At 39.1% G+C, this 23,651-nt stretch overlaps 1 protein-coding gene across 1 annotated transcript in view; it reads left to right on the top strand.

Moving 5' to 3' along the window:
- The window catches only part of Birc6 (baculoviral IAP repeat containing 6), a gene marked incomplete at its 5' end in the record, with an annotated part of 230,437 nt that overhangs the window by 179,002 nt on the left and 27,784 nt on the right, over positions 1–23,651 (top strand). The window contains 6 exons of the mRNA XM_013013525.1: positions 1,782–1,978; positions 4,353–4,653; positions 7,981–8,198; positions 10,966–11,130; positions 12,434–12,602; positions 17,263–17,473. Of these exons, the coding sequence (XP_012868979.1) occupies positions 1,782–1,978; positions 4,353–4,653; positions 7,981–8,198; positions 10,966–11,130; positions 12,434–12,602; positions 17,263–17,473 (1,261 nt within the window). The remainder of the gene's footprint in view (positions 1–1,781; positions 1,979–4,352; positions 4,654–7,980; positions 8,199–10,965; positions 11,131–12,433; positions 12,603–17,262; positions 17,474–23,651) is intronic.

Here is a 23,651-nt window from a genome sequence, read left to right as displayed (position 1 = left end):
TCCCTTCCCTTCCCTTCCCTTCCCTTCCCTTCCCTTCCCTTCCCTCTTCCCTCTTCCCTCTTCCCTCTTCCCTCTTCCCTTTCCTCTCTTCCCTTTCCTCTCTTTCCTTTCATTCCCTTTGTTTTTTTTTCTTTTTTCCCTGCTGGTACTGGGGCTTGTAGTCAGAGGCTGGGCACTGTCCTTGAACATTTTTCTTCAAGGCTATATCTCTGCCACTTAAGCCACACTTTTACTTCCAGCATATTACTGGTTAATTAGAGATAACTATCTCTTGCATTTGTCTACCTGGACTTGTTTTGATTCAGTATTCTAAGATCTCAGCTTCCTGAGTAGGTAGGACTACTTGTGTGAGCTCAGCTTGAATTGTCATTTTATAGTCACAGTAATAATACTAAATTACATTTTAGTGATAAATTATATTGAGTTGTATTTCATGCTCATAAACATTTTTCCTCATACAGAATTAGGATCACACATTTTCCTATCTTTATTATTATTATTATTATTATTTTGGTCAGACTAGGGGATTGAACTCAGGGCCTGGGCACTGTCTCTGAGTCTCTTTGTGCTCAAGGCTTGCACTCTACCACTTGAGCCACAGCACTGCTTCCAGTTTCTGAGTGAATAATTGGAGCTAAGAGTCTCACAGGGACTTTTCTGCCCAGGATGGCTTTGCTCTGCAATCATCAGATCTCAGCCTTTCAGTAGCTAGGATTATGGGCATGAGCCACTAGTGCCTTTCTCTTTTAATTTTCTTACTTATATTTTCCATTAAATATATTAAAATGCATGTCTTTTGGCTATTTTTATGGTTATAATGAAATTTTAAATGTTCTTCATTTCTTTAAATATTCTGATTGTTTAAGCAGTGAGTATGGTTGTGGATATTCAGAAAGTTTCAGTCTTTATCGTTATAGTTCATACTTTAGTTAGTAGCTATTTTTATTTTTTTAGTAAATGTCAGTATATTCCTTTTTTTCACTTTGTCAGCAGAATTGTATTCCTCTACTTTTACAAAATTTATAATGTCTGCTGCGGGTTGCAATACTAACCTTTTGGTTTTCTTCATCGGCCAATTAAACATCAACCAACATGGTATAATTCTGAATTTTCAGTAAGAGAAATCTTTGTCATACAATTTTGCTTATTGTAAAACTTTAGAGCATACGCCAAGTATATTACTAAGATTCCTTCTCTCTCTCGCTTTTTTTTTTGCCTGTACTGGGGTTTGTTTTGTTTTTTGTGGATCGTGTGGCTTGAACTCTGGGCTTGGGCGCTATCCCTCAGCTCTCCAGCTCAAGGCAAGCGCTCTACCACTTGAGCCACAGCGCCGCTCCTATTTACTGGGGTTTGAACTCTAGACTTTTCCCCCTTTCTCAGCTTAGCTTTGCTCATTGCTGGTGTTACCACTTGAGCCATTTCTCCAGTCTGGCCTTTTGTTTTTCTGATTATTTTTAGAGATGGAGTCTTGTGGATGTTTCTGCTTAGGCTTACTTTAATTGTGAGCCTCCAGGTCTCAGCCTCCTGAGTAGCTACAATTAGAGTAAGTACCAGTAAGTCACTGGTGCCTGGCCATGAACCATGTTTTGAATATGAAAACTATGGAAGGCTGTGTCAGAAGTAACTTAAAGGTTATTACATACTTAGCTTTAATCTAGCCATATCTGGACGTCTGGTATTTATGTTCTTTTGTTGTGTATAGAGAAAGCCTTGATACCAGTGGTTTATAATAATGTTACAAACATATTCTTTCTTGTTGTTTTTAATGATTTGTTGTATAGATCATGGAGACTTACTTGGTAATTGCCCAGAAGATGAAGCTCTCACTCCAAGTGATGAGTGTATGGATGGGATATTGGATGAATCTCTACTTGAAACCTGTCCCATTCAATCACCATTACAAGTTTTTGCAGGAATGGGTGGGCTTGCTCTTATTGCAGAAAGGCTACCCATGCTGTATCCTGAAGTAATTCAACAGGTAAGATAAAATCCCTTATGCAGTATATCATTCCATATGGAAGCCCTTTATTCTTGGATTTTTAACTGGCGTTCACCTTTGTGAAATCGCCTTGCCACAGCAATTTATTTGTTTGGCATTGCAATTTTTGAGCACTGGGTAACTTTCTCTAAGTCACTTGTATAGAGTATTGTGAGGATTAGCTGATACCGAAGACATCTGGAAGACAAAGCCACTTTGTCTTGATTTTATTTCTGTCATGCTAGCATTCTTGTTTCTGTACTTCTTTTCGATGTGATATTAATTGTAGCTACTATTAGAAATAGACAAGTAAAATAGTAGTATATAGTGCCACTCCTATACTCCTTTTTAAGTGTGACTTCTATCTTAGCTGTACTTTCAGGTTAGCTAATTTCATAAAATATGTTTTAACCTGTATTTATGCTCACTTGTGTTACTCCCATTGATACATGTGCTGTCCTTGTCTTTTTCTTTTTTAATGAATAAGGAGGAAGGCCAGAATATTAGGAGTTGTAAATGACATAGATTATTCTTACTGATTTCATTGATACTGGTCATTGAATTGAGTCTCTTTAAACCAGTTTTGCCTCTTGTTAACTTGATTATTTTTGCAAAGGACCATCGCAGATAATTGGGTTAATATTTAAGCATATCTTCTTTGGATCCACACACCAAAATATGTACTCATTTTACTATTTATTTATTTTTTAATTTAATTTTTTTCCCAGTCCTGGGACTTGAACTCAGGGCCTGCTTACTGTTGCTGAGCTTCTTATCTCTGAGCTGCTTTTGCTCAAGACTAGCACACTACCACTTGAGCCACAGCATCACTTCAGCTTTTTCAGTTTATGTGGTACTGAGGAATCGAATCCAGGGCTTCTTGCATGCTAGGCAAGCACTGTTATCACTGAGTCACACTCCTAGCCAAGGTATTCTACTATTTAAAATTTAAGACTATTTAAAATTTTAAATTAAGGAAAATGGGATTTATGTTTGTATTTCAGAAAGAAGGAATGGTCCCAACAGTGTTTGGAAGCTGAGAATATAATATTGGATGGAAGAAGTTTGCCAATGAAAATTTGTATAAAAATCAATCAGTTTTACAGTTTGCATTTGTAGAGCTATATCAGTGTCTTAAGGTCACTGATAAGATAATGAGTTAACTCTATAATGAGTTAACTTTCTTACTGTAAAAAGTACTTGAATAATTATGCAGAAGCGGGGCTGGGAAGGTGGCTCAGTGGTAGAGCGCTTTGCCTTGCATGCATGAGGCCCTGGGTTCGATTCCCCAGCACCACATAAGAAAAAAGGAAAAAAGCCAGAAGTGGCACTGTGGCTCAAGTGGTAGAGCGCTAGCCTTGAGCTGAAGAGTTGAGGGACAGCGCCCAGGCCCAGAATTCAGGCCCCATGACCAGAAACCACCCCCCCCCAAAAAAAAAATTAGGCAGAAGCTCCAACATTTTGTTTTGGGGCCTGAACTCTGGGCCTGGGCGCTGTCCCTCAGCTCTTCAGCTCAAGGCTAGCGCTCTACCACTTGAGCCACAGCACCACTTCTGGCTTTTTTTTTTTTTGCTTATGTGGTGCTGAGGAATCGAACCCAGGGCCTCATGCATGCAAGGCAAGCGCTCTACCACTGAGCCACCTCTCCAGCCCAGAAGCTCCAACATTTTGAAGATTATCATTGCTCAATAAAAATTATTTTCCTAAATCAGAATTCAGTATAGTATACTTCATTGATTATAATAAAGCAGCAACCCTACCAGAAAACTGGAAGCGGTTCTGTGGCCCAAAGTGGTGGAGTGCTAGCCTTGAGTAAAAGAGCTCAGGGACAGCACCCACACCCTCTGAGTTCAAGCCCCTTGACCATCAACAACAACAACAAAAAAGGGAAACTAAACGAGAAGACAGGTGGTTCAAACTTGTAATTCTAGCCTTTCAGGAAGCTGCCATCTAAAGATTGCTGTTGGGAGCCAGCCTGGGCCAAAAAGTTCCTGAGACTGCTTATCTCCATTTAACCAGCTGTAAACCAGAAGTGAAGCCATGGCTCAAAAGGGTAGAGCACAACAGCTCAAGAATAGCCCCAAGACAGGCACAAACATAAAAAAATAAATAAAGGAACCTTTGGTGAGAAGATATTTAAAAGGTCTCAAAGAATATATACGTAACTAATTTCACCAAGGAAAATACATCTTGTAACATAGAAATAATTGCAGATACTATCATACTCTTGCCATAAGTGTTGGGATGTTTTTAAATGGCTTGATTTCCTTTAAATCTTTAGATTGTTGTGCTTTTATATTGAAGTCAGCTGTTTAAAATTTGAACTTAAGGTTAAATCATACAAATAACCAAACATACTGTATTCCTCCCATAGGTGAGTGCTCCAGTAGTAACATCTACTACTCAGGAAAAGCCAAAAGATAGTGATCAGTTTGAGTGGGTGACTATTGAGCAGTCAGGAGAATTAGTTTATGAAGCTCCAGAAACTATTGCCGCTGAGCCCCCACCTATCAAGTCAGCAGTGCAGACGATGTCTCCCATACCTGCCCATTCTTTGGCTGCTTTTGGATTATTTCTTCGTCTTCCGGGTTATGCTGAAGTATTGTTGAAAGAAAGGAAACATGCCCAGTGCCTTCTTCGTCTGGTTTTGGGAGTAACAGATGATGGAGAAGGAAGTAAGTATATTTATTAATTATATTAACACAAGTAGAATGGCTGAAGTTATTCACTTCCTTCATAGCAAAACTATTAGCTGATTTGTTGATAATGGTGGCTTTTTTCCTTTTTTTTATTATTAGACATAATAAATCCTAAAGAACGAATATTTCTTTCAAAACTATTGGGCTGGAGGCATGGGTCAAGTGATAGATTGTTTACCTAGCAAGTGAAAGGCTCTGACTTCAAACCTCAGTAACACCAGAAAACCAAAATACTGCTGCGTGGGTTATTTAGGTAGATCTACCCTCTAGAAGCTAATGTCATCAGTCATACCAGTGCAGAAGTACATAATTTTTACCAAATTATAAAAAGCCTGAGCATACATATATAGTATTATGGAGGCTCAGAGATATGAAGCTATTTTTTGGCTCTATCCAGTGATGGAAGACCAAGATAATTTTTGGTGGGGTCTTGGAAAATGAGATTTAGATTTGCATTTCAGAAATGGAATAGTCCCAGTGGTGTTTGGAAGCTGAGAATATAATATCATAGGGGAGAAATTAGCCAATGAGAATTTGTATAAAAATTAGTCTTAGAGTTAGATTTACAGGTTTATTAAGAACTTTATACATGTTAAACAAAGTAGCAGCATGAAAGGTTTATTTGTTTGTTTAATTTATTGTCGGCCGTGGGGCCCTCAGCTCTCCAGCTCAAGGCGAGTGCTCTACCGCTTGAGCCACAGCACCACTTCTGGTTTTCTAGTGGTTTATTGGAGATAAGAGTCTCATGGAGTTTGGAGTTTCCTGCCCGGGCTCTCAGCCTCCTGAGTAGCTAGGATTACAGGCGTGAGCCACCGGTGCCTGGCTTTTTAAAAAAAATTTTAAGTGAATCTGGTAAAATAGATTGAAAAGAATTTGTTCAGAAAATATTATAGTAAAGTAAGCTATGTAATAAAAACAGTAATTGAAGAAAACCAAAATGATGCTTTCCACTGGCTTAGCATTGTTACTGGCAGAGGAGGAGAGAGGAGAAGATCAGAGAGAAGGGGTAGGGTGAAAGGGAGAGAAGGGATTTAAATACCATAGCAAAAGTAGAATTTTGTTTGGGTTATCTTCATGTTGAATTATTTGTTTAATGACAATTACATTAATACTATTATACAAAAGAGTAATACTTTCAGCCAGGTGCCTGTAGCTCATGCTTATACTCCTAGCTACTCAGGACTCTTAAGGTCTAGGATCGTAGTTCAAAGCCAGCCCAGGCAGGCAAGGCTTTAAGACTCTTATCTCCAATAAACTATTCAGAAAATCTGGAAGTGGCACTGTGGCTCAAGTGGTAAAATGCTTGTTTTAAGCGAAAGAAGCTTAGAAACAGTGCTCAGGCCCTGAGTTCAAGCCCTGTGACTGACCCCCCAAAAGAGTAATACTTTCTTTTTTATTTTATCATATTCTTAGTAAAGTTTATTTCTTGCATTGTTTATAAATACCACACTGTGCCCAGGGCCGGGGGCTCATGCCTGTAACCCTAGCGAATCAGGAGGCTGAGATCTGAGGAGCCAGCTTAGGCAGGAAAGTCTGTGAGACTCTTATCTCCAATAAACCACTAGAAAACTGAAGTGGCACTGTGGCTCAAGTGGTAGAGCACTCACCTTGAGCTGAAGAGCTGAGGGACAGCATCCAGGCCCAGAGTTCAAGTCCCATGACGGACACCCCCCCAAAAAAAAACCACACTGTTAAACCCTATATCACAAATTATATTTAATCCAATAAAATTATATATCTTAAAATACTTAAGGCATCAAACATTCAAGGTACATTTAAGTAGCTAGAGACTCATGGTATTTAAGACTGTTAATGACAGTAAGCATGCTCCTATACAGAAAAAGAATTGCCTTTGTGATACTTCAGACTTATTCTTAGTGAATATGTAAGAGTATTTCTTGAAAGATATGATTGTACCTTTTCTGCATAGGCCTCATCCACGATTTAGATACCATTTTTTACTTAACATAGAACCTCTTTCTGACTAAAAAAGGGAATTGTTTCAACTGTTCATTGTCTTTTATGTGAAAATGATTTCCAAGTTAAGCAGTTATTTTCTTACTGTTTTTAGAAACTTTGAATTATTTTTTAGTGATCAATTTTTTCCAAATTTTTTTATTATCTTTAAGTAGTTGTACAAAGAAGTTCCCTTTCTACAAAACAATATGAGTACAAAGTATCTGACAACATTGTCACCCATCTCTCTTAACTTATCCCTTCTCTTTAGTGATCAGTTTTACTTTGTCATAATTTTGATAATCTCTAGTTATTACTTATCATAAGTATTCAAATTGCTTTCAGAATTTATGTTTTACAGGGGCTGGGAAGGTGGCTCAGTGGTAGAGTGCTTACCTTGCATGCATGAAGCCCTGGGTTCAATTCCTCAGCACCACATAAAGCAGAAAAAGCTGGAAGTGGTGCTATGGCTCAAGTGGTAGAGCTAAGAGACAGTGCCCAGGCCTAGAGGTCAGGCTCCAGCCGGAAGTGGTGCTATGGCTCAAGTGGTAGAGCTAAGAGACAGTGCCCAGGCCTAGAGGTCAGGCTCCATGACTAACCAAAAATAAAAAAAAAAGTCTTATAAAGTGCTTTTCCTGGCACTAGTTTTTATTAAATTTCAGATTGTTTCTATTCTCTCTGTGCTAGTCTGTTTCTTAATAAATTTTATAATATAATTCTATATAATTATTCATCTGTAGTCTTTATATAAGTATGTGGGGTGTGTGTGTGTGTGTGTGTGTGTGTTTGTGTGTTGTGTGGTTTGTGTTCTCTGGCTTGAACTCAGGGCTCGGGCCCTGTCCCTAAGCTGTTTGCTTACGGTTAGCACTATACCACTTGAGCTACAGCTCTACTTTTTGCCTTCCCCCAACCCTGGTGGTTATTTCAAGGTAAGAGTCTTGACGACTTTTCCTGTTGAAGCTGGCTTCAAACCATGATCCTTAGACCTCAGCCTCCTAAGATTACTAGCGTGAGCCACTGGCACCTGGCTGTAGGATTTAATTGCTATTATTAAGGTGTTGTACAGAGCTGTTACCATTTCATAAGTTAGGTAATGAGTACATTTCTTTCTTTGGACAATGTCATTCTTCCTTTCCCCTAGTTGTTCCCCTCATATCCCTGCCCACAAGTTTCATAGCATATTGCATTGCCCTTCCTTCCTACCTTTCTGTATCCCCCTAATCTCCACCCCCCCAAAAAAAAAGACCGAAAAGGAAACACCAGCAACAATAACAGCAAAACCCCTTGTTTGTAGCTTTAATTTTTTTATTTTTTAATATTTTGACTCCTTTTCTCTTTTCAATCTAGGTCATATCCTCCAATCTCCATCCGCCAACGTGCTTCCAACCCTTCCTTTCCATGTCCTTCGTAGCTTATTTAGTGCTACACCTTTGACAACGGATGATGGTGTGCTTCTAAGGCGGATGGCATTGGAAATTGGAGCACTGCATCTCATTCTTGTCTGTCTCTCTGCTCTGAGCCACCATGCCCCACGAGTTCCAAACTCTACCCTCAATCAAACAGAGGTAGGTTTCCTTATCTTGGTCTATTTTAGAGACTTATTCAGAAAAATCACAGATTAACTCATCTCCTTGAAAGAAGATATTTAACACCTTACTAAGCTTTTCTCTTTGCTAAGATACTATGAATTTTTAGTTGTGATACCCTTTTTTCCTTATTTAATTTTAGAGACTCACATTCTTTATTGATTGATGAGTTCTAACCAGTGCAGTAAGACAGTAACAAAAGGACTAAACAACCAACCAAATAACCAACTAAACTCTGGTTATTTCTAGATAACTTCATTGAGGTTATAGAAAATACTAAAAGTAGTAGCTTAATTGTGCTTTATGAGAATATAATATATTATGTATTGTCAATATATTAAAATCTATTGTAATCCATGTAACTATGAGACTAACATCAAAACAAGAAAAGACCTATGTATTAATCAAAAAAAGAAAATATATTTTAAAATGCTTCAGGGCTGGGAATGTGGATCAGTGGTAGAGTGCTTCTCTTGCATGCATAAGGCCCTGTGTTTGATTCCTCAGCACCACATAAGTAGACAAAGCTGGAAGTGGCGCTGTGGCTCAAGTGGTAGAACGCTAGCCTTGAGCTGAAGAGCTGAGGGACAATACCCTGGCCTAGAGTTCAGGCCCCATGACTGACCAAAAAAAAAAAAAAGCTTCAGCTGGAAATGTGGCTAGTAGAGTGCTTGCCTAGTATGCATGAGACCCTGGGTTCATTTTCTCAGTACCACATAAACAAAAAAATTAATAAAAATGCTGGAATTTCTTTGCATATGTTTATCTCCTATGAGTTAGAAAATGCAACAGTGCAATAATATAATTTCTTCCCATATCAGTCCAGAAGTGTGATATAGTTCTACTTTATTTTGATAAGGGTACTGGAGGCAATTTTAAAGAAAGAAATGCATATTAGCTTGTATTAAAATTCACCGTGAAACGATTTTACTTGTATAAGTATAAACACAAGCCTGCTGAGTGATACCCAAGTCTGTGTGTGTATGTACATATGTGTGTTTGTATATACATGATTTTCTTACATGTGATATTTCTTCAACCTTATAAAGTATGAATTGTATGTATGTAATGGTAAATCACTTTAATAGTACATTGAACTAAAGTGAAAATTTTGTGTTGTACAGTTTAAAAATGTTATGTGCTTAAGTCTAAATAGATACCATATAAAATATGCCAGGCCCCAGTGGCTCATGCCTGTGATCCTAGCTACTTAGGAGGCTGGGATCTGAGGATCATGGTTCAAAGCCAGCCAGGGCAGGAAAATCCTTGAGCTACTTATCTCTAGTTAACCACAAGAAAACAAGAAGTGGTGCTATGGCTCACATGGCAGAGCTCTCACCTTGAGCTGAAGAGCTCAGGAGCAGCACATAGGCCCAGGATTCAAGCCCCATGACCAAAAAATGTGTGTGTTTGTGTGTGTGTGTGTGTGTGTATACACATATGGTGTATTTTATATGTAAAATATATATTCAGTACCTGTTTGTAGAAAACAAAGATCAATGCCTTTATTATTTATTAAACACTCATAGTGAGAGAAGCAGCCAATTTAGAACTTTAAAAAAATCGATACACAGGGGTTGGGAAGGTGACTCAGTGATAGAATACTTGCCTCCCTTGCATGAGGCCTGGGTTTGATTCCTCTGCACCACATTAGCAGGGGAAAAAAAAGCCGGAAATGGTGCTGTGGCTCAAGTGGTAGAGCGCTAGCCTTGAGCTGAAGAGCTCAGGAACAGGACCCAGGCCCAGGTTCAGGCCCCACGACCTACCAAAAAAAAAAATCAGCACATAATTGTACATATTTATGGTTCTCAAGGCAGCATTATGTTATGATCTAGTCATTAATTAGCTTATCTTCTGCCTTACCATTTCTTTATAATAAGAGCCTTCCAAGCCTTCTCTTTTAGATCTTTTGAAATACACAATACATTATATATTATTGCTAACTGTAGTAACCCTGCAGTGCAGTAAGAAAACCAGCATTAACTAGGCGCTGTTGGCTCTTGCTTGTAATCCTAGCTACTTGGGAGGCTGAAATCAAAATCAGGAGGATCATGGTTTCTGGAAAGCACTGACCACCACCCTCCTCCCCCCCCCCCAAAAAAAAAAGGTGTATATGACTTCATGACAATGGAGTCATAATAAAAATTATTGTTGATACAAAAGGGATGTTTCTTCATTAGATATAAGAAGTGTACATGTTAATACATCCTGGATCTAATCGATTACACTTATATTCCTAGTTACATAGGAATCTAAGACCTAGAGGATCAATTTTAGAGTCATCCTAGGCAGAAAGTCTTTTGAGACTTGATCTGTCAGTTAACCAGCAAAATGGTAATCTGGAGTCATGGCTGAATTGTTAGATGTTTGTTCTAGTACTAGTTTTCATTTCTTTGGGATATATGTATGTATGTATGCATATATGTATGTGATTGCTAATCAATAGTTGTTTGATAGGTTTATTTGTAGGGTTTTTTATTTTTGGGGGGGGGTTGGTCGTGGGGCCTGAACTCTGGGCCCTGGTGCTGTCCCTCAGCTCTTCAGCTCTAGGATAGGGTCCTATCACTTGAGCCAGAGTGCCACTTCTGGCTTTTTTTTTCTTCTCTTTATGTGGTGCTGAGGAATCGAACCCAGGGCCTCATGCATGTGGGGCAAGCACTCTACCACTGAGCCACCTTCCCAGCCCCCTTGATAGGGTTTTGATGAAAACCAAGTTTAATAAATTTTTTATTATTACTAATACAAGCCACAGGTGTCAAGCTCTCATAATCCTACATCAACAGAAGAACAACAGCTATACTGGGCCAAAGGGACTGGCTTTGGTACAGGTTCTACAGCTTCTGGGTGGGATGTGGAACAGGCCTTAACTAAACAGAGGCTGGAAGAAGAACATGTTACCTGTCTTCTGCAGGTATGTTTGTTCAGTTGATATTGCCTGTGATAAATATTATTGATTTATATTATATTAATTTTAAATTAGTGATGATGTATTTAACTCATTTTCAGCTACTTCATGCTTACTTTTTTTTTTTTTTTTTGTTGGTCGTGGGGCTTGAACTCTGGGCCTGGGCGCTGTCCCTCAGCTCTTCAGGCATGCTTACTTTTGATCCTGGTTCCCAGTATATTCTAAGCTGTCATAGGACAAGGATTGGGCTCTCACTTCTAATCTTTTTAAGTTTTGCTTACATCCCTAGTCCTGTTACTTTTTTTTTTGTTGTTGTTAGTCATGGGGCTTGAACTCTGGGCGTGGACACTGTCCCTGAGCTCTTCAGCTCAAGGCGAGCACTCTACTACTTCAGCTACTTCCACAGCCACTATCTCAGTGCCACTTCCGCTTTTCTGATGGTTAAATGGAGATAAGAGTCTCACAGACTTTCCCTGGCTTTGTACTGTGATCCTCAGATCTCAGCTTCCTGAGTAGCTAGGACTACAGGCGTGAGCCACCAGTACCTGGCTTCCCTGTTACCGTTTTTGTGTCTCTAATTATCATTTATTTCTAGAATCAAGCAAGTTTAGCCAGGATTGAAAGTCTTAGCATAGAAATGGGTAAAGAGAATGCCAGTGGCTCACACCTGTAATTCTAGCTACTTAGGAGGCTGAGATCTGAGGATAATGGTTCAAAGTCAGTTGAGTCAGGAAAGCAGGAAAGTCCAGGAGAGTTTTATCTGCAATAAACCACTCAGAAAACCGGAAGTGGTGCTGTGGCTCAAGTGGTAGAGCACTAGCCTTGAGCTGAAGAACTAGGGACAATACCTGGACCAAGGGTTCAAGCCCCACAATCGACAAAAAAAAAGAAAGAAATGGGTAAAGATACATGAAAAAGTATTTAGCCTCAGTTCCCACATGGGCTAATGGAAGTCAGTCCATTTTTTGAGTGTTATTTTCTGCAATTCAAGAATGATAGATCATTTTTTAATGTGCCTGTGTCCTCAAAATAATCATAAATAATATAAGAAGTGCTTCTACATTTTTTAGTCCTTAGATTGATTGCTTCTCTGTGGTTATATAAAGGGCAAACATATTTTGTAAGCAATACTCTGAAGCAAAACATCATTCCGTTTTGAAAAGTCAAGCAGAAAATTTTTTTTCAAAACATGTCGTTCATTGGATATTAGATATGTTTTTGAGTATTGAGTTTGAATGTCTAGCAAAGTATAGACTTGTAATCTAAGGGAAGCTAAATACAATCTCCTTTTAATAATTTTTGTTCTTAGGTTCTTGCAAGTTACATAAACCCTGTCAGTGGTGCAGTAAATGGAGAAGCGTCATCATCTCCTGAGAGTAGAGGACAGAACAGCAATGCCTTGCCTTCTGTGCTGCTGGAACTTCTCAGCCAGTCCTGCCTCATCCCTGCCATGTCCTCATACTTACGGAATGACTCTGGTAAATCACCGTAATACTCCTTTGAAGTATCTTGATGGGCAAAAGATTTTTGTTCACACATTTTATCATTTTTAGTTGAAGGAGTAAGGTCAAGCAGTATTTTACTTTTTTTTTTTTTTTTTTTGCGGGTTGTGGGGCCAGAACTCTGTGCCTGGGCACTGTCCCTCAGCTCTTCAGCTCACGGCTAGAGCTCTACCACTGGAGCCACAGCGCCACTTCAGGCTTTTTCTGCTTACGTGGTGCTGAGGAATCGAACCCAGGGCCTCATGAATGTAAGGCAAGCACTCTACCACTGAGCCACCTTCCCAGCCCCGTATTTTGTATTTTACATTTTTCATCTTTGTTGGTACTAATATATGAGCCCAGGATCTTGGCTAGAAAAGCACTCTTCTACTTAAACCACATCCCTAGTTCTTTTAACTTTTGTTTTATTATTTATTTAAAAATTTTATATTATGCATTATCAGTCTCATAATTTTTCTGAAGCCAACTTTGAGCTCTGATCCTCCTGCCTACATTTCCCACACAGCTACGTATTTATAGGTGTATTTCACCTGACGTGGGTGTGCACTGTGATGAAATGCAGCTAACATTTCTCTGCCTGGGCTAGCTCTCATCTGTGACCCTCCAATTTGCTCCCCACAGAGCTAGCATTGCAGGCATGTAGTACCATGCCTTGACCTTACGTTGTTTTGGGTTTTTGTAGTAGATTGAAAATTTTTCTCCTGTCTTTGTGGGCTGCCACATTAGTTTGTTAATTGTTTCATTTACTGTGTAGAAGCTTTGGAATTGTCTTTTTTTGTTTGTTTTGTTTTTGTCATGATGCTGAGGTCTGAGCTTAGGGTCTCAGTTTGGCTAGATATGTATTCTACTGCTTGAGCTAATACCCCAGGTTCCCACCTGTCAGTTCTTGCTATCTCCTGAGCTATTGGAATTCTGTTCAGAATATTGTTGTTTGTTATGTCTTCAAGTTCTTCCTCTTGCTTTCCCTTAGTAGTTTCAAAGTTTCAGGATTTATATTAAGGAATTTGGTTCAATTTGCATTGATTTGTATATAGGGTAAGAAATAGGAATCTGGTTTCAATTGTCAACATTTGGATACTCAGTCTTTTTAGCACCATTTATTAGTTATGATTTTGGTGCCTTTATTGAGAACCAGATGGCTACAGTTGTGTGGACATATTTCTTTTCTTTTTTTAAAAACCAGTCCTGGGGGCTTGAACTCAGGGCCTGGGCACTGTTCCTGAACTTCTTTTGCTCAAGGTTAGCACTCTTAACCACTTGGGCCATAGCACCACTTTCGCTTTTTTGGTTTATGTGGTACTGAGGAATTGAACCTAGGGCTTTGTGCATGCTAAGCAATGCTCTACCACAAGCCACATTCCCAGCTCATGTGGGCATATTTCTGTGTTCTGCATTCTTTTACATTGGTTTCTTGTCTATCTTTGTGTACTAACAAGAGATTAAAAACAAAACCAAAAGCAACAGAGGAAGTGGCGTGTTGGCTCAAAGTGGTGGAGTGCTAGTCTTGAGCACAGGGATAGTGTATAGTCCCTGAGTTCAAGCCCCACCACTGACCCCCTCCCCAAAAACTCCAGTTGAAAAATGAAGAAAAGCAATGTATAAATAAGAGAAGTTAAGAAGATAAATATTAGATAAAATTGAAGATTTTAAAAAATGAGTAAAAACTGCTAGAAAAAATACAGTATAAAAAATAAAAAGTAGAAAAAGAAAAATAAAATTAATAAAAGAATATTAATAATAGGGATCTATCTGTCTATCTGTCTGTCTATCTATCTATCTATCTATCTATCTATCTATCTATCTATCTATCTATCTATCTATCTATCTATCTATCTATCTCTATCTATCTATCTATCTATCTATCTATCTATCTATCTATCTATCTATCTATCTATCTATCTATCTATCTATCTATCTATCGTTCCAATCTTAGGGCTTGACCTGGGTGTTTTCCCTGAAGAGTTTTTGCTCAGAGTTTAGGTGCTCTACCACTTGAGCTGTAGTTCCACTTCCAACTTTTTGCTGATTAATTGTAGGTAAGAGTCTCATGATCTTTCCTGTCCAGGCTGGTTTTGAACCGTGATCCTTGGATCTCAGCCAATTTAGTAGCTAGGATTACTGGTGTGAGCCAGGGTATCTGGCTAGAAAACCTTTATATAAAGTTTGTGTCCATTCTAATTTATCTTGCAACATTTTGACTTCCACTTAGCATGATCATGTAAATCTGAAAGCAGCATTTATTGTTCCAATAGCTTTTTTCTTCTGTGTAGTTCACATTTAATTTGTATTTAGTAAGCCTGTAATTATTCTACTGGCCACTAGATGGGGATATTGTTTGACTGTTGGGAATGTTTGACTGTTAATAGGCCAAAAAACGTTACTTCAGACTATCCCCTTTATCTCATTTTACTTTCATTAAAAAAATGCTTTGCATCTTTTTTATTTTTTGCCAGTCCTGGGGCTTGAACTAAGGGCCTGGGCTCTCTGTCCCTGAGGTTCTTTAGCTCAGGGCTAGTACTCTACCACTTAAGCCACAGTGCCACTTCCAGCTTTTTCTACCACTCTACTACTAAGTATTCTACCACTAAGCCACATTCCCAGCCCTCGGTTTTCTTTTTTCTTTTTCTTTTTGTGTGTTGGTCTGGATATTCTGGCATGGGTACTATCCTTGAGCTTTTTTTGCTCAAGGGTAGTGCTCTACCACTTTGGCTTTTTTCTCCCCTTTGTTAATTGGAGATAAGAGTCTCACAAAGTTTCCTGCCTGGGCTGGCTTCGAACTGCTTTCCTCAGATCTCAGCCTCCTGAGTACTTAGGATTATAGGCATGAGCCACCGATGCCCAGCAATGCACTTTTTTGTATTTTTTAAAGAAACAAATAAAAGCCTGAAATACTAGCTACATAGGAAGCTAAGATTTGAAGATTATGGTTTGAAACCAGCCCTGGCAGGAAAATTCATGAAACTCTCCTCCTAATTAACCAACAAAAAGCTGGAAGTGGTGCTGTGACTCCAGTTGTAGAGCACTAATCTTTTTTTTGGGTCCGGTCCTGGGGCCTGAACTCTAGGCCTGGGAGCTGTCCCTCAGCTCTTCAGCTCAAGGCTAGTGCTCTACCACTTGAGCCACAGCGCCACTTCCGGCTTTTTTCTCTTTGCTTATGTGGTGCTGAGGAATTGAACCCAGGGCCTCAGGCATGCAAGGCAAGCGTAGAGCACTAATGTTGAGTAAAAATAAAGACTCAGTGACATCGCGAGGCCATGAATTCAAGTCTCAGAACTGTTGGGAAAATGGACACGTGAGCACACACATAAACACACATAAAAATTAATAAATAAACACTATGTACGAGGGCATTCATGTTAAATTACTTGCACTTGGTGGTGCTCAAAGTGTTACAAAATATTTACAATTTTAGTGCTGTTTTCAGAGTATGGAAATGTGTATCCTTTCAAGAAAATAAATAGAAATAGCTTAAAGAGATACATTTGCAGATTAGACTTCTTATAAAGAGCTAAATGGACTGGGAATGTAGCTTAGTGGCTAGAAGTCAAAAGTGCACAGAGACATCTTTGAAGTAAAAGTAGCCAGATGGAGAATAGGTATAGAGAGAATCTTTGTCATAGCATAGAATTGAGACCATATGAGAGGATAGTTATTCAGAGGACCTTCTGTTTTAGCAGACACCAAGAAAGATTTGTATATGAGCAAAGCATTGTTGTAAGTTTATCTTGTGTGTATTTTGATTCCCAAGACCAGTGTTACCTGGCAGACACTCAAGTCAATAGATGTTTTGACCTGTAGATAATCAAGTTAATTATTTGTCTTTCTTAGAAAGTAAAGTATATGAATGTAACAGTTTGCTCTAGTAGCTTCAGAGTTTCAGCCTTACAGTTAGATCTTTGATCCATTTTGAATTAATATTTGTACTGAGAGATGGGGATCTAGTTTCAGTATGCTACATGTACAGATTTCTTAGCACTCTTTGTGGAAGAGTCTGTCTTCTAAACATTACCATATTTTGTTGCTGTGGTTCTGTAGTCAAGTATTGTAATGCCTACTAAATTGCTTTTTTTGTTGTTGTTGTTGGTCTGGGCCTGGGTGCCTCCCTCAGCTCAAGGCTAGCATTCTACCACTGGAGTCACAGCACGACTTCCTGTTTTCTGAGTGGTTTATTGGAGACTAGAGTCTCACAGTCTTTTGAGCTCGGGCTGGCTTTGAACCAGATCTTAGCTTCCTGAGTAGCTAGCATTATAGGCGTGAGCTACTGGTGCCAGCTTTACTCAGTTTTAAAGTATTTAAATATTTATTTATTTATTTATGGATTTTTTTTTTTGCATGTCCTGTGGCTTAAACTCAGCCTGGGAGCTGTCCCTGAGCTCCTTTTGCTCAAGGCTAGCACTCTACCACGTGAACCATAAGGCCATTCTTGCTTTTTCTGAGTAGTTTATTGGAGATAAGTTTAAGATAAGTAGTTTATTGGAGATAAATTCTTGCCAGGGTTGTCTTTGAACTGTGATCTTCAGATCTCAGCCTCTTTAAGTTGCTAGGATTATAGGCATGAGCCACCAACACTTGGCCTATGTTGCCCACTCGTAAGGTGTATGTGTTCTCATTTTTTTCTTGTACTCTTCTCCTACAGTTCTGGATATGGCAAGACATGTGCCGTTATATCGTGCTCTGTTGGAATTGCTCCGGGCGATTGCTTCTTGTACATCTATGGTGCCTCTATTATTGCCTCTTTCGACAGAGAATGGTGAAGAAGAGGAAGAACAAACAGAGTGTCAAACTTCTGTTGGTACATTATTGGCCAAAATGAAGACATGTGTTGATACCTATACCAACCGTTTGAGGTAGTGTCTTTAACTTCTTCTTCCTGAACTTGTCTGTAATAGTTATTTTTTAAATGGCTCTCTGGAAGATTTTTTTTTTTTTTCCATTGATACATACTATTTTAACTCTCGTACATAGATCTCTCTCTCTCTCTCTTTCTTTCTCTCTCTCTCTCTCTCACACACACACACACACACACACACACACACACACACACCATGTACAAAGAAAAGGTGTCTGTATAATTCAAAACATTTATTTGCAGTTACTTCTCATATATCTGTAGTTAGCGGAATTCTTTTAAAATGCAATTACTTTGTACTAGCTATACAAATAGATGCCAATTTCACTAAGTATTGATGTCAGAGACATCTTCTAGTGTCAGTTAATGTCTGTCACTGACATTTATATCTCTGGTTGTCCATTGTATACAGATGTTATGTATGTATTTGACCATTTATTAGTGGGTGGTATGTAAGTCACCTTCAGTTTGTAATAGCCTCAGACTTTTTTGAGGCTTATAGAAATCCCCACAGGGTAGAATCTTAGAAGCCAAATTGTTGGGTTTATGGACTATTGTTGCATTTAGGTTTTTGTTGCATTTTATCCTGTAACCTTTTTATGAAGTCAGAAGATTCAACATTTATTTTTTGTAGCTACAATAGAATGTTGATGGAACAGTTGACATCTTAAATTAATTTTGTCTTAAGTTTGATGATTAGTTTTGTTATCAGGAACTTCTTGAATAATGTGAAAAATGTTCTTTTTAGTCAAATATTGTTCCCATGTTTGCACTGTATTTGCTTTCCCTGTTCTGAGTTATTTCCGTTTAAAATACAGGTCAAATAATGGCAAAGAATTGCCTTTGTGTTTTGCACTGAAGGAAAAATCAACTTGTCAGATCATCCTGTCTTTATTGGTTTCATATACTTTCATTATTTTTTTTAACAGTTGTGACTTTGATTGGCAGTGTGGCTCAAGTGGTGTATTATGCTTATCATACTCTAAACTCAAATCCTAGTACTTTCTAAACAAAATAAAAGTTAATGACTTACTGCTAGGTGGTGAGAATCATAAATTAGAGAAAAGATATAAAAAGCTGTATGTTAGGCATGTAGCATGTGTGCATAATCCCAGGTCCTCAGGATTCCTTGAGTCCCCAGGAGTTCAAAGACAGCTTGGGTAACATAGTGAAACTCAAAAACAAGCTGTCCCTTAATAATGGTCTGTTACTTAGGCAGCAAAATGGAAAGGGACATTTTCTTTTTTTTCACCTTTTTTTTTTTGTGTCAGTTGTGGGGCCTGAACTCTGTGCCTGGGTGCTGTCCCTCAGCTCTTCAGCTCAAGGCTAGTGCTTTACCACTTTAGCCACAACACCACTTCTGGCTTTTTCTGCTTATGTGGTGCTGAGGAATTGAACCCAGGGCCTTATGCATGCAAGAGCCACTTTCCCACCCCAGTATACTTTTAATGTTATATAGAAGAGAACAGCATTATATTTGGTGTCACTTTCTTTTACGGTTCTCTAAGCCAATCATCTATATTATACATACCAAGCTTTGAAATTTCCTATGTCTTTTACTTGGAATCTTGGTTTTTCCTTTATAATGTTTGAGATAACTATAATAGCTTGTAAGTAAACATTCAAAGTTTGTAAAGTCTTGAGTTTTGTGTGTTTGTTTTGTGCCAGTCCTGGGGCTTGAACTCAGGGCCAAAGTGCTGTCCCTGAGGTTTTGTGCTCAAGGCTAGCATTCTACCACCAGAGGTACTGCTCCACTTCTGGCTTTTAGGGCACTTAGTTGGAGATAAGCATCATATCTTCCAGCTTAGCAGCTTCCAATTATGATCTAGAGATCTCAGCCTTCTGAGTAGCTAGGATTACAGGGGTGAGCTAATGGTGCCCACCTGGATTTGTTTTTAAACGTGGCTCTCATGTAGAGTTGTTTGTTAGCATATTCAACCATATTTTGGGTAAACGGTCTTCATCGTGGGTCATCCACAAGCCAGGCCCAGCCACACTTGCCCACTCCTACCCAAATTGCACATACCCCAGCCCCAACTGTGTCAGCAACATGCTACTACCACACTCAGGATGCCTTATTCCAGGCAAAGGCTATTTCTAGCGTCCAGCTGCAAGATGCCCTGACCTGGTGACATGTCCAATATACGATGTGCCAGATACAGAATGTTTTGTCCCAACTACATGCCAGATAAAGAATCCCTCCCTCCCCCTCCCCCCCCCCCCCCCCCCCCCCCCCCCCCCAGCCAGGTGTCAGCTATAGGATGTTCTTCCCTTGCTGTCCAACATCTCCAGTGTCCAGCTGCAACTACAAAAGATTTCTGACACCCAGCCCCTTCTGCCTTCAGCCTGCCTGAGCAGGCTGCTACTCTCTATCCCTGGAGAGCTAGCCTGTCAGCTTCAGCTGATAATAAGTTCTTCTTCTATGTGACTGTATGTCCGTGTAGTTTTCTGGGTTTGTGCTTACAATGTTGGGCTTCTTTGTATCACCCTAATAGCTGTTATAAGTAGCTTTTTAAATTTTTTGTTCATTGTGGGGTTTAAACTCAGGTCCTGAGCTTTTGTGCTCAAGGCTAGTGCTCTGCTACTTTGAGCTACAGTTATACTTCCAGTTTTTTGGTGGTTACTTGGAGATCAGAGTCTCTTGGACTTTTTTGCCTGGACTGGTTTTGAACCATAATCCTCAGATCTCAGCCTCCTAAGTAGCTAGGATTACTAGCTTGAGCCAGCAATGCCTGGGTTGTAGCTTGGTTTTTAACATTCTGGCCCTGAAACTCTGGGCTTGAGCACTGTCCCCGAGCTTCTTTTGTTTAAGGCTACCTGTTGAGTAGTTCCACTGCTGGTCTGGCTTTTTTAGTAGTTTAGTGGAAATCAGAATCTCACAGACTTTCCTGCCCCTGTTGACTTCGAGCCATGATCCTCAAATCTCAGTCTCCAGAGTAGCTAGGATTATAGGCGTGAATCACTAGCACCTAGGAGGTTGAGTTTTGTTTGTTTGTTTGTTTGTTTTGCTTTTTGTTTTTTGAACTCTGGCCTTGGTCACTGTCCCTGCACTCTTCAGCTCAAGGTGAGCCCTCTATGACATGAGTCACTTCTGGTTTTCTAGTGGTTTATTGGAAATGAGAGTCTCACAGACTTTCCTGCCTGGGCTGGCTTTGAACTGCGATCTTGAGATTTCAGCCTCCTGAGTAGCTAGGATTACAGGCGTGAGCACCCAGCTTGAGTTATTTTTTTACACCTTCTCCTATTAAGGTACTATGCCAGGGAATAGGCCAACAGATTTAATATTATAGCCATATTACTGAAATTTTCTGTACATTCTAAGGCTTTAGTAAGAATGATTGCAAGAGAAAATACTTGAGTTGTCATAGTGACATAAGTATTTATTTTATAAATAAACCCTGTAGTTCTATAAATGCATTTTACTATTCTGTGATAATATTTGAGATAATTATAAATGTATGTACATAGATATGAATACAAACATGTAAGTCTCAAAAGTAGCCACTTAATTCTCATTATTGAATTGACTAAGAATATTATTGACTAAGAATTTCCTTGGTTGTAATTATGTTTTACTAATACAATAGTTATCCCATTGTAACTTGACAGCTGCTTCGTATAATACTCAGATAAGGTTCTTTAGTGTAAACTAGACACTATGTAAATGGGTAAATATAATATTTAATTTATTATTTTTTGAGTTTCCTGATAAATGAACCTGTTGATATTGCAAGATAGCAATTGGAAGAGATTTAATGAGATTTTTGTCCATCTTTTGTTTGTTTGTTTGTTTTTGGGTCCGTCGTGGGCCTGAACTCTGGGCTTGGGCGCTGTCCCTCAGCTCTTCAGCTCAAGGCTAGCGCTCTACCACTTGAGCCACAGCACCACTTCCAGCTTTTTTCTTTTTGCTTATGTGGTGCTGAGGAATCGAACCAGGGCCTCAGGCATGCAAGGCAAGCGCTCTACCACTGAGCCACCTTCCCAGCCCCATTTTTGTCCATCTTTTAAAATTTAGTTCTGTGTGTGGTGTTCATACCTACAACTGTAGTTAGTCAGGAGGTAGATGTAGGCAAATTGGGTCTAGGGTCTCATGTACTGATAGCACCAAAGCAATTTTTAAAGTAATTTTTAAAGTAATCTGCTGAATATTTGTTGCCTTATGTAGTAGCAATTAAATAAATTACCTTATTGCTACCTTATGAGGTAGCAAATGATCTTCTGAACATCTTTAATGATATTATAATCTTTAATTTTTATAATTGTATGCTCCTACTAACATTTTCCCCCCCAGATTTACAATATGTATTAACTGGATAATGTTAAGTGTAAAAGTTAGTATAAATAAGCATTCTTTCTAGAGTTATAGAACACAAAGCTGGGTGCTGGTGGCTCATAGTTATAATCCTAGCTACTCAGGGAACTGATATTTGAGGATTGTGGTTTGAAACCAGCCTGGGTAGGAAAGTTGTGAAGCTTATATTCAATTAAAGCTGGAGAAGCTTTGCCTGAGGTGGTAGAGTGCTAGCACTGTGCAAAAGAAATGTATGGGTCAGTGCACACAGGCCTAAATTCAAGTCCCAGTACTGGCACAACAATCTAGCAACAACAAAAATATCAGACAAGTATGGCACTTCAAAATAGAAAGTTAATTGAGCTCTTGTCAATTTTCAATTGAAGAATAAGATTATATGTTTTCAGGGTAACCTTTATAAATAAATTGTTAAAGATCTGTACAACAGCTTACAGCTGCAATCCAAGCCACTCAAAGGACTGAGATTCAAAGGATCACCGTTCAGGGTTTAACTGCACAAAAAGTTTGCAAGACCCCATGTCTCCAGAAAAAAGTTGGACACACCTGTCATCCCAACTCTGGCAGGACACATAATTAGGTGGATTTTGGTCTAGGCTACCTCAGGCAGTAAGAGAAATCCTATATCAAAAATAGCCAAAGCCGGGCTGGGAGGGTGGCTCAGTGGTAGAGCGCTTGCCTTGCATGCCTGAGGCCCTGGGTTCAATTCCTCAGCACCACATAAGCAAAAAGAAAAAAGCCGGAAGTGGCATTGTGGCTCAAGTGGTAGAGCGCTAGCCTTGAGCTGAAGAGCTGAGGGACAGCGCCCAGGCCCAGAGCTCAGGCCTCATGACCGGACCCCCCCCCCAAAAAAACAAACAAACAAACAAACAACAAAAATAGCCAAAGCCAAAAGGGCCAGGGTCATATTTCAAATAGAATATCAGTCTAGTCCTGGAATTTATATGTCAATACTACTAGGGAGACAGTGAGAAAGTGAGTGAGTTTCTAATTGTATACATGAGACCTTTTGAGCATTAGCTTTATAACATTCTGAAAAATTAGTCCTAACTATATACTGATAAGGTTAAATAAAAGTGTTATTTTCTTCTGAGCAATAGTTTTTTTTTTTTTTTTTTTCTATTAAGATTGTATTGTCAGGGGCTGGGAAGGTGGCTCAGTGGTAGAGTGCTTGCCTAGCATGCATGAAGCCCTGGGTTCAATTCCTTAGTACCACATAAACAGAAGAAGAATTGGTGCTGTGGCACAAGTGGTAGAATGCTAGCCTTGAGCAAAAAGAAGCTCAGGGACAGTGCCCAGGCCCTGAGTTCAAGCCCTAGGACTGGCAAAAAAGAAAGAAAGAAAGAAAGGACTTTACTGTCATGTATTAATTGTACTAAACAATGAGGCTTATTGTGAATTTCAAATGTGTAATAATATGCTTATTCACCCCCTCCCCCAATACCCTCTTGTACTATCTACTGTATTCTATAGCTTTCTATTTAGCCTGGGATGGCCTCAAACTAAAAATCTCCCTGTCTCTACTGCCCTGAGTGTTGAAATTTCAGATGTATACCACCATATCCAACCTGGTTCTTTCTCATTTGTTCAGTTGAAATTGCTTAAACAAAACTACAAAAATGACTAAGTTCTAAGTGTTGGTTCTGTTTAACTTCTCTTGCATATATAATATTCTTAATTCAGAAAAATTATCTTAATAATTATTCAATAAAAATATCAAAAGTAGTTCCAAAGTAATAAAAATGAAGTTTATTTTATTGTGCAAATGCTGTTCAGAGGGGTTACAGTTACATGAATAAGGCAATGAGTACATTACTTGTCCATCATTGTTACCCCTTCCCTTGTTGTTGTCCCACTATCCCTCCCC

This window comes from Dipodomys ordii, unplaced genomic scaffold (assembly GCF_000151885.1).
Source record: "Dipodomys ordii isolate 6190 unplaced genomic scaffold, Dord_2.0 Scaffold20, whole genome shotgun sequence".
Lineage (NCBI taxonomy): Eukaryota > Metazoa > Chordata > Mammalia > Rodentia > Heteromyidae > Dipodomys > Dipodomys ordii.
This window is presented reverse-complemented; position numbering and strand designations above follow the sequence as displayed.